The 15,677-nt window shown below is 37.5% G+C and overlaps 1 protein-coding gene across 1 annotated transcript; it reads right to left on the bottom strand.

The window, feature by feature from the left end:
• Positions 1-9,963: 9,963 nt before the first annotated feature.
• Positions 9,964-11,361, bottom strand: LOC109341683. The gene has a single exon (XM_019579627.1). It carries the CDS (start codon positions 11,359-11,361, stop codon positions 9,964-9,966), a length of 1,398 nt encoding a protein of 465 aa, XP_019435172.1.
• Positions 11,362-15,677: the final 4,316 nt, after the last annotated feature.

The following is a 15,677-nucleotide window of genomic DNA, read 5'->3' as shown; positions in this document are numbered from 1 at the left end:
TTGTGGTGATGGTTGAATTGAAAATGGAAGAAGCTAAAATTGGTATATATATTATATGCATGCGTTTGAGGTGTTGCAATTCGCGAAGAGTGAGGCGTAAAGGGAGTATTCCAAATATGTTTGTTAGATTTGTTTGCTTTCTTATCAGTTCAGTTAAGGTTTCAGCTTTTCATGGAATGGATCCAAATTTTTGGTGCACTTTTTCTTTTCTGTTTTAACTATTTCTGTTTCCTAATTCACATTAATAAATCTATCTACATTAAAAATTAAATAAAGAAGTAATAGCAAAGAACGACTACCACTATAAAGAAGGGAGACAATGTTATGGATGGAAATACATTATCCGGACGCTCGTTGATAACTGATGAGTTTGTTACTCGCTAATCCTTGTGTCCCATTGGATCTGCACGTAACCAAAAATTAAGAAAGTATTAAAAAAATTGCAAATAGTTTATAAATTGTGTGATTGTTTTAATAATCCTGGATGTTATTTGGACAATAAAAAATAGAAAAATAATAAAATAATTTGAACACAATTTAAAAGGATTTTTAAACACAATTCAATTTACTCAAACAAAAATAAAATAAAAACAAATTTATTATTCTAACATTATAATAAAAGAATTATTTAATATGACATCACTTTTTAATAACATAACAATCATATTTATAGATTAATATGAAATTAAAATTTTGAATTAATAATAATATTTAGGAATGATTAACAATTTTGAATTAAGCTGATATTACAAATATGTTAATATATATATATTTAGGAATGATTAGCAGATTTAGATATTTTAGGTCAAAATCTCATATCTTAATTATGTGTGAGTCCAAAAACATATATCCAACTCATTGTATCTATTATCTGCAGGTTTGAGTACCCATTGTCATCCTATAATATTGCCAATGTTCTCCCGGTAAATGTGAACAAATTTTATAAATACATTAAATATTTAACCAAAATGTATCATTTTTGGTGTTTTAGTATTTATGTAATAACAACATTGTAAGAGTTTTATTAGATACTGATATAGCATTCCATTCATATTTAACTCTTAACATCATGCCCAAATATTGAACTTTTTTTTTTATTTCATAAAATGTTATTGTTAGCCCATTAAACTCTAAAACAAATGTTTGGAGATATGAACTGGTGACATATAGCAAGTTGGGTGGGTAACTGATTTTTGAATCCCACTAGTAGATTTCTAAACCAGAATCTTAAAAACAAAAACTTATGAGCATAAGACCTTGTAAACGTTATAATTAAGATTCTATTCTTAAAAAGTTCTTAACATCCACTCTACTTAAAAAAATGGATATGGTAATATGTTACGTAGATGCAAACACCTCGACTACCATAGCTAAAATTAAAATAATACTAATTAGAGATGAAGATTTTCAACAAGGAATGAAGAGCTCTGCTAGGGCATGGAATGACAAGCTCCAACAATCTTGGAATGAACTCCAACATTCTGGGAACCAAAAGGATGAAGAGTACCAATAACCTAGGAACCAAAATGACGACCTCTGTATCTCACAAGACAACTATTCCTTGGTCTTGCCTGGAAAATCTGGATGAATCAGTTGAAGCAAGGATAAACAAGGTTCCAGCTCCAACAACCTCGGAAGTTCAAAAAAACAAATCTTTTGCTCAAGCTCTCAAGGCAACGTGTGACATCTCATTCTCCCAACTGCCTCAACCATGTATTAAAGGAGATGCTATTGCCATTAAGATCCTGGAAGAGAGTATCAAGTGGGTCTTCAAAGGTGCAAAACACACCTTCATGGCAGGATCATTTTATCAAAAGGAGACACACCACTTAAGTTCCCTGAATTAAGAGCCAAACTTCAATCTCTCTGGACAATGATTGGTACATGGAGTATGATCTTGCTTGGTCGAGGGTTCTATGAGTTTTCATTTGCTTCGGTTGAGGATATGAGATCCATCTGTGCAGTGGGATCTTGGAGCTTGAAACCAGGATTCCTGAGGCTATCTCTATGGTCCCCTGATTTCAACCCAAATCTTCAAAAGGTGTCTCACTCGCAATGCTGGGTCAGAATCGTGGGTCTACCTCTTGAATATTGGAGTGCCAAGATCCTGTTCTCTATTGCTGGGGGTCTAGGTGTCCCAATATCTCTGGATGAAGCAACCTCTAGTAGATCCTTTAGGCACTTTGCCAGAATATTAGTGGATGTTGACCTCAAAGGTGCTCTGCCTTGTCAAATCTTGGTGGAAAGAGAAGGTTTTGCTTTCTTTGTTCACATTGAATATGAGAACCTTCCTGATTTTTGCACATTGAATATGAGAAATAAGGATGCAGGAGTTGACCCTCCTAGGCCCAAGAAAGATACTACTCTGGGAAAAATCACTAGGACAGTAGCAGACAAGGGCCCTGTCTCAAACACAGGCAACAAAGTTAGCACTCCTATACACAGAGGAGAACCTGTGAATGATCAACTGAAGGAAGGGGATAAAGATATTCAGAGCAATGATCTGATAATTGAATTAGAATTTGAGAACAATGTCAACCTCCAACTGGAAAAAGTTCAAGAGGAAGGCATTCCTCATATTAATGAAGCAAATGACCTTGATAGATCAACTGATGATGATTCTAGGGACACAAGAGTGGAAGACTCTATGACAAATGAGGTCCCTAACACCCAACTAATACCAGAGGAAAGTTTCATAATCCAACAGCATGGGCAGATGAGCAATGTTGTGGCTGCCAAAGAGGCTAGAATTGTTGGTAGATTATGGGCAGATGAGGAGGAGGATAGCATTGAAGACTTGGAGGATAGTGTAAAACAGAAAACTATAGCTACGGGAGGGTCATACACCAAAGTTTTGTCCAAGTCTCAAAAGAAAAAAAGGAGACAAAAGCAAAGCCAGGAGAAGGTTCACTTTACCCGTAGGGGTAGTTATCTAAATGTTTCCAAATGAAGGTCATTTATTGGAACAATAGAGGAATGGGAAATTCCAAAACTAGATTAGTTTTCAAAAAGCTTTGTCTTATCAATAAGCCAGATGTGGTTTTCATCTCTGAACCCATGGTTGCTCTGAATAAAATCAATCCTTTGTATTGGTCAGCTTTGAATTTGAATCCTTTTGTTGAGAATGATAGGGGTAGCTTACTACCTAATCTTTGGGGTGCTTGTCGTGATGATATCAGTCCTCAAGTCATTTCCAACACATCTCAGCAAATTTCCATATCCTTGTTGAAGGATGGGCATAAAGCTTTCATTTGTGCAGTTTATGCTCACACAAGCTACCTTATGAGAAGAATTCTCTGGGCTGATATATTGAATCTAATCTCAGCTAATCAGGGGCCTTGGTGTTGCATTGGGGATTTTAATTCTATTCTGGGAGCCAATGAGTGCAATGGTGCTTACTTGCCTAATAGAACTACTTGTGAAGACTTTAAGAACTTCTCTGATGTTGGTAGGCTGCATCATATCCTGACTAGAGGAGCTGAGTTCACATGGTCCAATAGAAGGAGAGGTGTGGCTCACACACAAAAGCGTCTGGATAGAACAATGTGCAAGGACACTTGGATTCAAAATTGGCATCAAACTTATTGTTGCACTTTGACTAGATCTGCCTCTGATCACCATCCTCTCCTACTTGGTTTCTCTAATGAGATTCCAAGGAACCAAGCTCAGTTTAGGTTCCTCAGAATGTGGCTAAAGCATGAGGGTCTTAGAGGGGTTATTGAAAATCACTGGGCTAACCAGGTGGTGGGTTGCCCTATGTATATCCTTTCTACCAAGCTCAAAGGTCTCAAGACCATCCTCAAAAGTTGGAACAAGGAGATTTTTGGAAACATTCATAGCAGGGTTAAGGAGGCTCTCTCCAAAGTTGAGAGGTTACAGCAGAGAATCACAAATGAGGGACATTCTGATAACCTGATGACTCAAGAGGATCAAGCTCAAAATGATTTGATGGTTGCTTTAGCTGCTGAGGAAGAGTTTTGGAAAGAGAAGTCCAGATTAAATTGGTAAATCAGTGGTGATAGGAACATAAGCTACTTCCATAACATTGCTAAGATAAGGTATGCCACTAAATCTATGTGCATGCTTAGGCATGGTGAGAATACTCTGCTTGATAGGCAGGAGATTGAGCACCATGTATTGGACTACTTCACAACTCTATATGCCTCTGATAATGTAACTCAACCTAGCAATCTCATTGACTCTGTTATTCCTAAGTTGGTTTCTGAGGAGGACAACTCTATGCTTTCTAAGATTCCTTTGGAGGAAGAGATCAAGGGTGCTGTTTTTGCTATGAATGGGGAGGGTGCTCCAGGCCCTGATGGATTTGGTGGTTGCTTCTTTCAGAATTTTTGGGACATAGTTGGGAAAGATGTTTGCCAATCTGTTAAGCAGTTTTTCAAGCAGGTTTGGATTCTTCCTAACCTCAACTCTAACAATCTGGTTATGATTCCAAAATTACCATCTGCTGATAAAATTGAGGACTTTAGGCCAATTGCTCTTGTCAATTTCCAATTCAAAATAATTACCAAAGTCTTGGCTGATAGGCTTGCCACAATTGCTCCTAAAATCATTTCTAAGCAGCAAAGAGGCTTCATTAAAGATAGGCATATACATGATTGCATATGTATTGCCTCTGAGGCAATTAATATTCTTGACCATAAGACTCTTGGTGGAAATTTAGCTATCAAGCTTGATGTCAAGAAGGCCTTTGACACTATAGATTGGAAGTTCCTTAAAGACACCCTTCATGCCTTTGGGTTTGCTTGCTCTTTCATTCACTGGATTGATGTCATCTTAAAATCTACCAGACTCTCTATCTCAGTGAATGGTCATTCAGTTGGGTTCTTCAATTGCAAGAGAGGTGTTAGGCAAGGGGACCCCTTATCTCCTCTTCTGTTTTGCCTGGCTGAAGATGTGATAAGTAGAGGATTATCTAAGCTGCTGGATAATGGGAAATTTAAATCTATTGCTGGGCCTAGAATTGCTACCCCTAGTCATGTTTTGTATGCTGATGATATTCTGCTGTTTTGCAGAGGAATCAAAAGAGAGTTGTTTGCCATCAAGGACCTATTTAATGATTATGCCAAAGCTTCAGGTCAATGTTTAAACCTCAGCAAGTGTAAATTCTTCTCTACTCAAGCTACTCCTAGGAAAATCAGCAAGTTGACTACCTGGCTGGGCTTTGGAGTTGGAAGTCTGCCATTTAATTATAGGGGTTCCTGTCTTCAAAGGCAAACCTAAAACTATTCATCTTCAGCCTATAGCAGACAAAATCATCAATAAGTTGGCTAGGTGGAAAGGCTCTTGTCTCTCAATTATGGGCAGAGTGGAGCTTGTCAAATCAATAATTCATAGTATGCTTCTCTACAGTTTTCACATATATAGTTGGCCTGTCAATTTGCTTAAAAAGCTGGATTGTTGCATTCGAAATTTCATTTGGTCTAGAGACACTAATGTCAAGAAGCTAGTCACAGTTGCTTGGCACAAAGTTTGTTGCCCTATCAAAGAGGGTGGGCTTGGGATAAGATCAATCAAGTTGCTAAATCAAGCAGCAATGTTAAAGTTGGCTTGGGAAATGAACTCCTCCTCTCAGGAATGGGCTAATTACTATAGAAACAGATTCTGCAGGAACAAAGAGCCTAAATCTTCCTATATAAAGTCATCAATTTGGCCTGGTATAAAGAAGCATTGGCATGTCTCTCTGGAGAACTCAATTTGGTTGTTGGGTAATGGGACCAGCATAAGATATTGGAGGGACAACTGGTTGGGGAAATCTTTAGTTGAGCTCCTAGGCATTCCTGATCAGATTTCCTCTGTTCTTTTGGCCAAGATCTCTGACTTCATTGCTGACTCTGCTTGGATCATTCCAGCCTGGATGAGTAGGATTCACCCTGAAGTGTGTCAGAGAATATTGAGAACCCCTATCCCTGCTTCTCTCTTGCCTGATAAGTTGGCTTGGTAGCATACAAGTGATGGGATTCTAAATTCCAAAGAGGCTTATAACTACATCAAACCTGCTCAAGTTCGGGATAACTTGTGCAACTCAATCTAGTCTATATCTATTCCTCCATCTAAGTCTTTTGTCACTTGGAGGTTATTAAAAAATAGAATGCCAACTGATGACAACTTGAAGATAAGGGGATTAGCGTTGCCTTCTATTTGCGACCTGTGTAGATCCACTGAAGAGTCCACTGCTCATCTCTTCTTCAACTGTTCTTTTGCGAAGCTAATTTGGAATTGGTTGAGCTATCAGCTCGGCTATCCAATTGATCATACCTCTATCAAGATTATCTTATTCATTTCAAATGCTTGGAGTCCTCAATTGAAGCAAGTGTTAATTTCTGCTTTTGTCAACTCCATTGCTGTCATCTGACATTGTAGAAACAAATCCAGATTTGACAATATCAACATAAATTCTGCTCAAGCAATCCAGATGATTAAGATGAACACCTCTTTCACAGGAAATTTTACCAATCTCTGTGCCAAGCCTTCCTTGCTTGAATTCTCCATCCTAAGAGCTTTCAAGGTCACTGCCAGGTACAACAAGGCTCCTGCTATTTCTGAGGTCAATTGGGTCGTGCCCTCCATGGGTTGGGTCAAGATCAATACGGATGGTGCAGCTAAGGGGTCACCAGGGCACGCAGGGGGGTGCAATTTTCAGAGATAACAAGGGGAGGTGTTTGGGATGCTTTGCTTCTTATTATAGTATTCAAGATTCCCTATTTGTTGAAGTTCTTGCTGCTATTACAGCTGTCCAAATTGCTCACTCAAAAGGTTGGTATCGAATTTGGTTGGAGAGTGACTCAACCTCGGTCGTGGACATCTTCAAGGGAATCAAGCCGGTTCCTTGGAAGCTAAGCAATCTCATGAGCAAGTGCAAGCATCTAATGTTGAATATGCAAGTGAAAGTGTCTCATATATTTAGGGAAGGTAACGGTTGTGCGGATAAGTTAGCCAATTATGGTGTCACTAGCCGTTTGGATAATTGGTGGGATCACCCTCCTTACTTCTTGTTGTTGGAATTTAATAGGAACTTGTTATCTCTTCCTAACTATAGGTTTAGGAATATGTATTGATTTCCTCCTTATTAATATATTTTCGGGTGGATTTGGACCCTTGTTTTAAAAAAAAGAGGAAACGCAACAAATTGAAACTTTTTGTTAGACTATTTATGTTTCATATCTTTTGCATCTAGCGACATTAAGTGTAAAAACAAGCATGACCAGTTAAAAATATTTTTTTTTAAGGCAAAGGTGAAATTACACCATGAATATATTGATGAAGGGCGAAGTTAGAAGAAGTTCAAGTAGTGAATCTATAACTAGGAAGTTGATTTCTATTGCGAAAACAGTCCATGGCAATGAAAGTAGGTGTAGAATTCCAGAAAGAACTAGTTTTGGAGTTGATGCCATAATTAGCTAATTTATCAGCACAAGAGTTACCTTCTCTATAAATATGAGAAACCATACAATCCATATCTTCCATTGTAGCTTTGCACTTTAGCCAATTGTTGAGCAGCTTCCAAGGAGGATTATGTTTACCTTTAAAAATATCAACCACCAAAGAGGAATCACATTCCAACCAAAGCGTCATCCAACCCTTAGATTTAGCAAAGTGGATTGCTGAAATTGCAACCTTAAGCTCAGCAAAGATAGCCTCGTGAATTCCATAAAAATCAGCAGTGCATGCCAGGCACTATCCACTGTTGTCCCTGAAGATTGCACCTCCTCCAGCAGGGCCAGGGTATCCTCTGGCTGCTTCATCAGAATTAATTTTGATCTTATGCCTCATAGGAGGATACCAAACAACTTCCAATATAGAAGGAGCCTTAGGAAGGATGATTGTAGTCTTGAAATACTTGATGATGCAAAGATCATTCAAAGAAGGTTTCCCTGTGCCTTTAGAGGAGATACCCGAAAGAGAAGTAGTCATTTTGATTCTGTTTATAACATATCCCAGGTTTTGGTGTTTATTTTCAAAACGCATTTGATTCCTGCACCACCAGATTGTGCCTACTGCATGAATAATGCAAGCCATGAACAAATCCTTGACTTGGTCACTCCAATAATTTTTAGCTGCCTGCAGGATTAGCTTGATAGAGGAGAGGTCCAGAGTTAAATTGAAAATTCCATTTATCCAGTTCCATATGTGAATGGCCAAGGGACAGCTGAAAAAGAGATGTAAAGATATTTCAGAATGAACTCTGCACAGATTACATATTGAAACCATGTTGTATCCTCTTCTTTGCAAGTTGTCATCACAAGGCATTTTGCTGTTGATTAATCTCCAAGTTATAAAAGATTGTGATGGAGGTATTGCCTTAGACCAAATTTTGGAGAACCAGATTTGATTATTGGATGCAGCGGCAAGAGAGTTGTAAGCTAGTTTTAAAGTAAGCATTCCATCAGAGGATTTCTCCCAGCATAACAAGTCCTTCCCACCAGAGAAATCAATGGCTGCAATTTTGTCAATCAGAGAAACAAAGTGGTCCACCAACACTTTCGGGATAGACCAGGTAGAGTTTTGGATGAAGTCAGAAATGTTTGCCTTTAAGAGACCCTGCAAATTTTGAGGAATGCTTATAAGGTCCACCAAAGGTATACCAAGCCAGTTATCCTTCCAGAAGCTGATGTTTTTCCCATTTCCTATAACCCAAATGGAGTTCTGGATAGCAGCATGCCAATTCAACTTAATTCCTGGCCAAATTGAAGACTTGAAATATCTATTACTGTAGCTATTATGAAGGCCAAATCTGGTCCTGCACAGGACAGCCCACTCCCTGGTCGAGTGCCTCATTTCCCAGGCAAGCTTAGTGAGAGCTGCTTGGTTTAGCTTCTTTAGAGATCTAATGCCAGGACCACCATCCTTAGTTGGGGAACACATTTGAGACCAAGAAACAGTGACCATTCTCTTTGTGTTTATGTCCCCTGACCAAATAAAGTTTCTTATAGAAGAGTCTAGGCTCTTGATCAATTGAGAAGGCCAGGAATAGATATGAAAGTTGTAGATTAACATACTAGTAACCACTGACTTGACCAACTTCACTCTGCCCATGATGGACAAAGAGTGACCTTTCCACTTGGCTAGCTTACCATGAATTCTGTCAGCAATAGGCTGCAGGTGAATCTTTCTAGGCTTCCCTTTGAAAAGAGAAACCCCCAAGTAGGTGAAAGGAAGAGAACCAGCATGGAAACCCAGATAAGATGAAATGTTGGCAGCTGTCCTAGGAGTAGCATTAGAGTAAAATTTGCACTTGCTTGGATTTATGATTTGGCCAGAAGCTTGACCATAGTCATCAAGTAATTGTCTCAAATGAAGCAAATCTCTTTTGGCCCCTTTGCAAAATATAAGGATATCATCAGCATACAAAACATGGCTGGGAGTGGCAATGCCATTAGGACCAGAAATGGTGCTAAGCTTTTTAGAAACCACTAGGCTAGTTATGCCCCTACTCAACACATCTTCTGCTAAGCAAAAAAGCAAAGGGGAAAGAGGGTCCCCCTGCCTCACCCCCCTAGAGCACTTAAAGAAGCCAACATTTTGGCCATTAACATTGATTGATAGTCTAGCTGAGTGGAGGATGATATTAACCCAATTGATGAATTTATCATGAAAACCAAAAGCCTGAAGTATTTGCAGCAAGAATTCCCATTCCATTGTATGAAAAGCTTTCCTAACATCCAACTTGATTGCTAAATTCCCACCAAAACTCTTGTGTTCCAGAAGGTTGATAGCTTCAGAAGCAGTGCATATACACTCAACAATGCTTCTATCCCTTATAAATCCATTTTGCTGAGGAGATATAATCCTAGAGGCAATGAGAGACAGTCTATCAGCTAAAACCTTAGTGATGATCTTGAAGTGGTAGTTTGCAAGGGCAATTGGCCTAAAATCTTCAATTTTGTCAGCATTGGAAGACTTGGGGATAAAAATCACATTGTTGGAGTTCATGTTAGGCAGAAGCTAACTCTGAGCAAAGAATTGCTGGACAGAGGCACTAACATCCTTACTCACTATGCTCCAATAGTTTTGATAGAAATTTCCTCCAAAACCATCAGGGCCAGGGCCCCCATCCCCATTGAGAGAAAAAACTGTAGATCTTATCTCCTCATCAGAAGGTAAGCTAATAAGGTCAGTGTTTTCTTTGTGGAGCACCATATGAGGGATGACATTTTGAATCAAAAGATTAGGATTGAGCTCATTAGGGGTGGCAAACAGAGTGGTAAAGTAGTCCAGAGTATGAGTTGCTAATTCATCTTGATTTGATATGATTCTTTCCCCATCTTTGAGCACTGTCATGGATTTAGAAACCTGCCTGATTTTAATAATTTTGTGAAAGAAATTTGTGTTTCTGTCACCATTCATATGCCAGTTGATTCTAGATTTCTCTTTCCAAAAATCATCCTCCATGCTCAAAACTTTCAGCAAATTAAGCTGAGCATTGCCATCTTGGTCAAGCAACTCCTCACTGGGACCTTCATTGTTGATGCAGGATTGTATATGCTCCACATGAGACAAAGCTTCTTGAACTTTTAAGTGTATGTTGCCAAAAACAGTCCAGTTCCAAATTTTAAGCTTAGCCTTGAGCTTTTTCAGCTTCTCAGCCACAATGAACATTGGGCATCCAACAATTTCCTCATTCCAGACTTCATGAATCACTCTTAGGCAGTCTGGATGCTTCATCCACATTTTTTGGAATCTGAAATGAGGAGTTCTTTTAGACATAGAACAGCTAGAGCAAAGGAGAATATGGTGGTGATCTGAAGATATCCTTGGAAGAGTGCAGCAATTAACTGAATTCCAAGTTGATAGCCAATCATCATTAAATAAACTCCTATCTAATCTTTTTTCTGTAAGGGCAGAGCCTCTTCTTTTATTTGACCAAGTGAATACAGCTCCTTTAGTCTCTAAGTGAACCAGATTTGCTTCCTCAGAGAAGGATAGGAAATCTCTAGAAGGAGTAGAGCAGGGCAGCCTAGACCCTCTGCATTCATTAGCCCCCCTCACCACATTGAAATCCCCTATACAATTCCAAGGACCAATTGTTTGCCTCATGACTGTGATGATGTCATCCCACAGACTTCTCCTCTGAATGTAATGACTATGAGCATAGACCACACACAAGTGCACAATTTTATTTTCCATTGTTAAAGAAACAGCAATGTATTGATTTGATGAGGCAATCATAACAGGGTTTAAGCTTTTATTGCATAGACCCCATAGATTAGGCAGCAGAGAACCTCTATTATTGGGAGCAAAAAACTTAAGGTTTAAACCATCCCAGAACAGATTATTCACATCATCCATAACAATCATAGGCTCAGCAATGAAAACTAGATCAAGTTTATTAGAAAGACACATGTTTTTCAAAACTAACTTAGTTTTAGGATTACATATTCCCCTGCAGTTCCGGTAGAGGATTATCATTGAGCACTGTTGAGATAACCCCCTTTACGGGTATAGTAAATTTTCTCTGAGTGAGTCCTCTTTTTCATTCTATTTTTTTGAGATTTTGATAAAACTGAGATGAAGTATCCTTCTTCTATAGGATCATCTAGGTCATCCTCAACCCACAATCTTCCAACTATCCTCATGTCTTGAATTACTGCCTGATTTTCAATTTCTTCCTCATGTTGTATATTGATATGCATTTGGTTGTCTGCTTTAGGAGTTTGAGCCAAAGAGTCTTCCACTCTGGATCTTTCCACATTCTCCTCCTCTAGGGCAACATCCAAAACAGGGGATAGAGTTAGCCTTTCCAAGTTATCCAAATTGATATCTCTGTTATCTAATTCCAGGTCTATTATCAAGTCAGGTGCCTTCCCCACATGAGGATCTTTTGCAGCTGTGCTATTCTTCTTAACTTTGACAGCTTCCTCTGGGATCTCTTTTCTACTAATTCTTCTACAATTAGAAATCATATGCCCTATTGCTTCACAGCCTGTGCAAAACTCAGGCAGATTTTCATATTCCAAGTTTACAAAGAAAGCAAATCCCTCACGTTTCACCAAGATTTGGTTTGGAAGTTGAGATTTCAGGTTGACTTCAACTAGAACCTTAGCAATGTGCCCATAAGTTCTGTTATTTGTTGCATCATCTAGTGAAATTGGAGTGCCTATGCCCCCAGCTATTGAGAAAATGATCCTCGGGCTCCAATATTCTTGGGGAAGCCCTTGGATTTTAACCCAACACTGGGTGTGAGATTGCTTCTGCATAGAAGGATTGAAGTCTTGGGACCATAAGAAAAGCCTTAAGAACCCTGGGTTTAGGTGCCACGACCCAATGGAGCAGACACTCCTCATATCATCAACTGAGGAGAAAGAGAACTCATAGAAACCTCTACCAAGGGAGATGACATTCCATTTACCAATCATACTCCACATTGAACATAGTTTGGCCTTCAGATCTGTAAATTTAATTGGGGAATCTCCTTTGGAGAGGATGAGCCTACCATGAAGATGGTTTTTTCTCCTTTGAAGACCAGCTTGGTATTCCTCTTCTGGGATTTTGATTGCAATAGCATCACCCTTTATACAGGGTTGAGGAAGTTGGGACACTACAATGCTGCAGGAGTTCTTCAAGGCTTGAGCAAATGATTTTTTCACCGGAGGAGGGGCTTTCTGAGTTGGAACTCTGTCTTGCATAGAAGGCTCTGCAAGAAATGCCCATGGGACGTAAGATTCGTTGTTCATGATTTCACCTGCGTATGGCCACAGATGATGGAGAGATTTCCACGAAAGTTGGAGAGATTTCCACGAAAGTTGGAGATTTGTTCCAAGAAGTTTGGAAGAAGTTAAAACCTAGGAGAGAGAGCACCCATCATCCACCCATCAACATTCTTAAGTGAAGGGCAAAAGAAAACTCCCAGTTAAAAATAATATAAACATTCTATACATTTATTTCATAATATATGCTTTTTAAAAATAAAATTATGTTGTACTTTGATTTTAAAATAATAATATATTAGTTATTTTTGCAAACTTTACACGTATTTCAGTATTTGTACTAAAGAAACTAAAAAATTATTGACGAAATTAGAGGACAAGTTAATCAACTTTAATACCAAGAAAGAGGCAGTCTATCGATATATGGTCATTGTGGATCCTTATGAATCGGAGGTTAGTATATGTAAGGTATTTTGTGGATGTTATGCTAATATATATTGAAGTCTCATTGATATCCTAAAAGTTGGCTAAAGATGACTTAAATGTAAGATTTAACATATTTAGTATGAGAATAAGAACATAATTATTAGGGCCTATAGAGAAGGGAAAACATATATTTATATCTCTAACAACTTATATTTTATCTAGGAAAAACAAAATATAATTTTGAAAGTTTTTTAATGGTGTTAAATTCCCAGGGGTACTATTCAAACATTTGGAACCTCGTGTTAATGAAAGACCTAAAATTAAGAGATCATAAGTCTTATGATTGTCATGTATTTCATGGAGCATTTATTGCCTATTGACATACAATCCATTTACCTAAAAACTGCAAGGCACCATAACTAAATTATACTTCTTATTCAAGACAATTTGTAGCAAAATGATTGAACATAGGAAATTACATGCATTATAAAGAGAAATTATTGCGACTTTGTATAAGCTTGCATGTATTTCCCACATTCTTTATTGATATAATAGTTCATCTGAGCATTCATCTTGTTTGAGAGACACAACTACGTGGGACTTGATATATGAGATGAATGTACTCATTTGAACATTTCATGAAGATATTAAAAGAGTATGTGAAAAATGTTTAAGACTAAAAGGTCGTATTGTTGAGTGATATATTATTGAAGAAGCTCTTTAATTTTGTAATTGATACCTTATCGATGTTGATTTCATAGCTATTCCAAAGCCTCGTTATGTTGAAAGAACATTTGGTGAATGGATTACTGGAAAACAAATATTATCTATATCAAGGATAGAACTGGAGAAAGCTCACATATATATTTTACATAATGTCGATGAGGTTTAGCCATATGTTCAAAGACATAAGGAGATGCGCAGGAGTTCTAATCCAAGAAAGAATGAAAATTGGATTTCCATATAGTATAATAAGTGTTTTATAAAATGACTAAGAAAGTACATTATTGAGAAGTTGAATATAAACACATATTCTATTTCTAGAAGATTGAGATGGTTAACCAATGATCAAAGTATTCATATCTTATCTTACATCAGTTACATACTTAATGGGTTCACATTTTATATGGAAAACAAGATGAACAAATTTCAATGCAAAATAGTTGAGTGACTATTGTTGCTCAATCTATACATAGTGTCAAGTGAAAAAGATAGAAACCCCTATATGAGAATATGTTATACTTTGAGGTCATTGAACATATATGGGAATTGGATTGCATAATGTTTTAGTGCCTATTTTTGGTTCTATGTGGGTTGATAAGAACAATGACTTTCCTATTGATAAGTTTGAGTTCATACAAGTAGATTTCAATAGGTCAGGATATAAGACAAGTCTTTTATTATAGCATCACAACCTCAACACATATTCTATGTCAATGACCCGACTGATATAAAATGGTTTATTATTCTTCTAACTAAAAAATAATCTTCAACAATATTGAAGACTAAGACTACAAAGGTATTGATACTGAAGATAATCCTTTTTTTGGTACACCACAATCATGTGATAGCGGTCCAACTGCAAATGATGGTATATTATTCTTAGCCCAATTGCCACATTATGGTAAAAGAGGGTGAAGGACATGTGGCTGGACAATGTATGTCACATGTATTATGCGAGAATAAACTAGATAATTTGAAGGAAAAGGAAACATGGAAGGACCATGGTGGAGACCACAACTATGCTGGATCTAAAACCATAAAAGTCCATGTATTGGATTGAGACTAAATTAGAGGTATAGACTCACATGTTGAGTGAGACTTTGAGGCATGTTCTAGTAATATATCTCTAGATGTTGGAGAGGATGATCTCATTGGAGATAAGAAGTAGAATATCCTGATGGCGTGTCCGATATGTGATGGTGAATGAGATTAATTGCTAGTGGATCCACAAAAGCACATGAGTGATGGTTGGCTTTGATGCAGGGTGTAACACATGCATTGGCTTGGATGCAAGGTGTAACACATATATTGGTAGAGAGGCAGAATGTGACATGAACATTAGCTTGGATACAAGAATGTGGTGAAAGCGCGCATGTCAAGATAGCACTTTGGAAAGCTTTCTCAATGTGTTTAGTTTTCATGAGAACAACTTGTGATTATGAGAGCTTGAAGATCATCAACAAATCAACATGCTTAAGTCTATAGATTGGTATTAGACTCAGACTAATAATTAGTTTAGGTTGAGTCTAAGACTTAGGTAAACTCAATACATGTCTCATATGCATAAACTTTAAATCTTTTTAAGTTTTGAGATATGCCATTTATAATATGTTCATGCATCATATAAATACATGTAATCTGTGCATCCTAGGCATAAACGCAGTGTTGAACATGTATAAATTAAGTGCATAACGTATTTGAGTTTTGTAATTTGAAAATACACTTAGAAATATGTTGTTAATCGATTAAGGCATGATTTAATCGATTAACATAAGTTTTTGAAAAGTTGTTGAAACTGAAAACTTGAAAAACAGAATCAGTTACGTTTTTGAAAAACGTTAATCGATTAACCAAGGTCTTAAT

Source organism: Lupinus angustifolius, unplaced genomic scaffold (genome assembly GCF_001865875.1).
Source record: "Lupinus angustifolius cultivar Tanjil unplaced genomic scaffold, LupAngTanjil_v1.0 Scaffold_577, whole genome shotgun sequence".
Lineage (NCBI taxonomy): Eukaryota > Viridiplantae > Streptophyta > Magnoliopsida > Fabales > Fabaceae > Lupinus > Lupinus angustifolius.
This window is presented reverse-complemented; position numbering and strand designations above follow the sequence as displayed.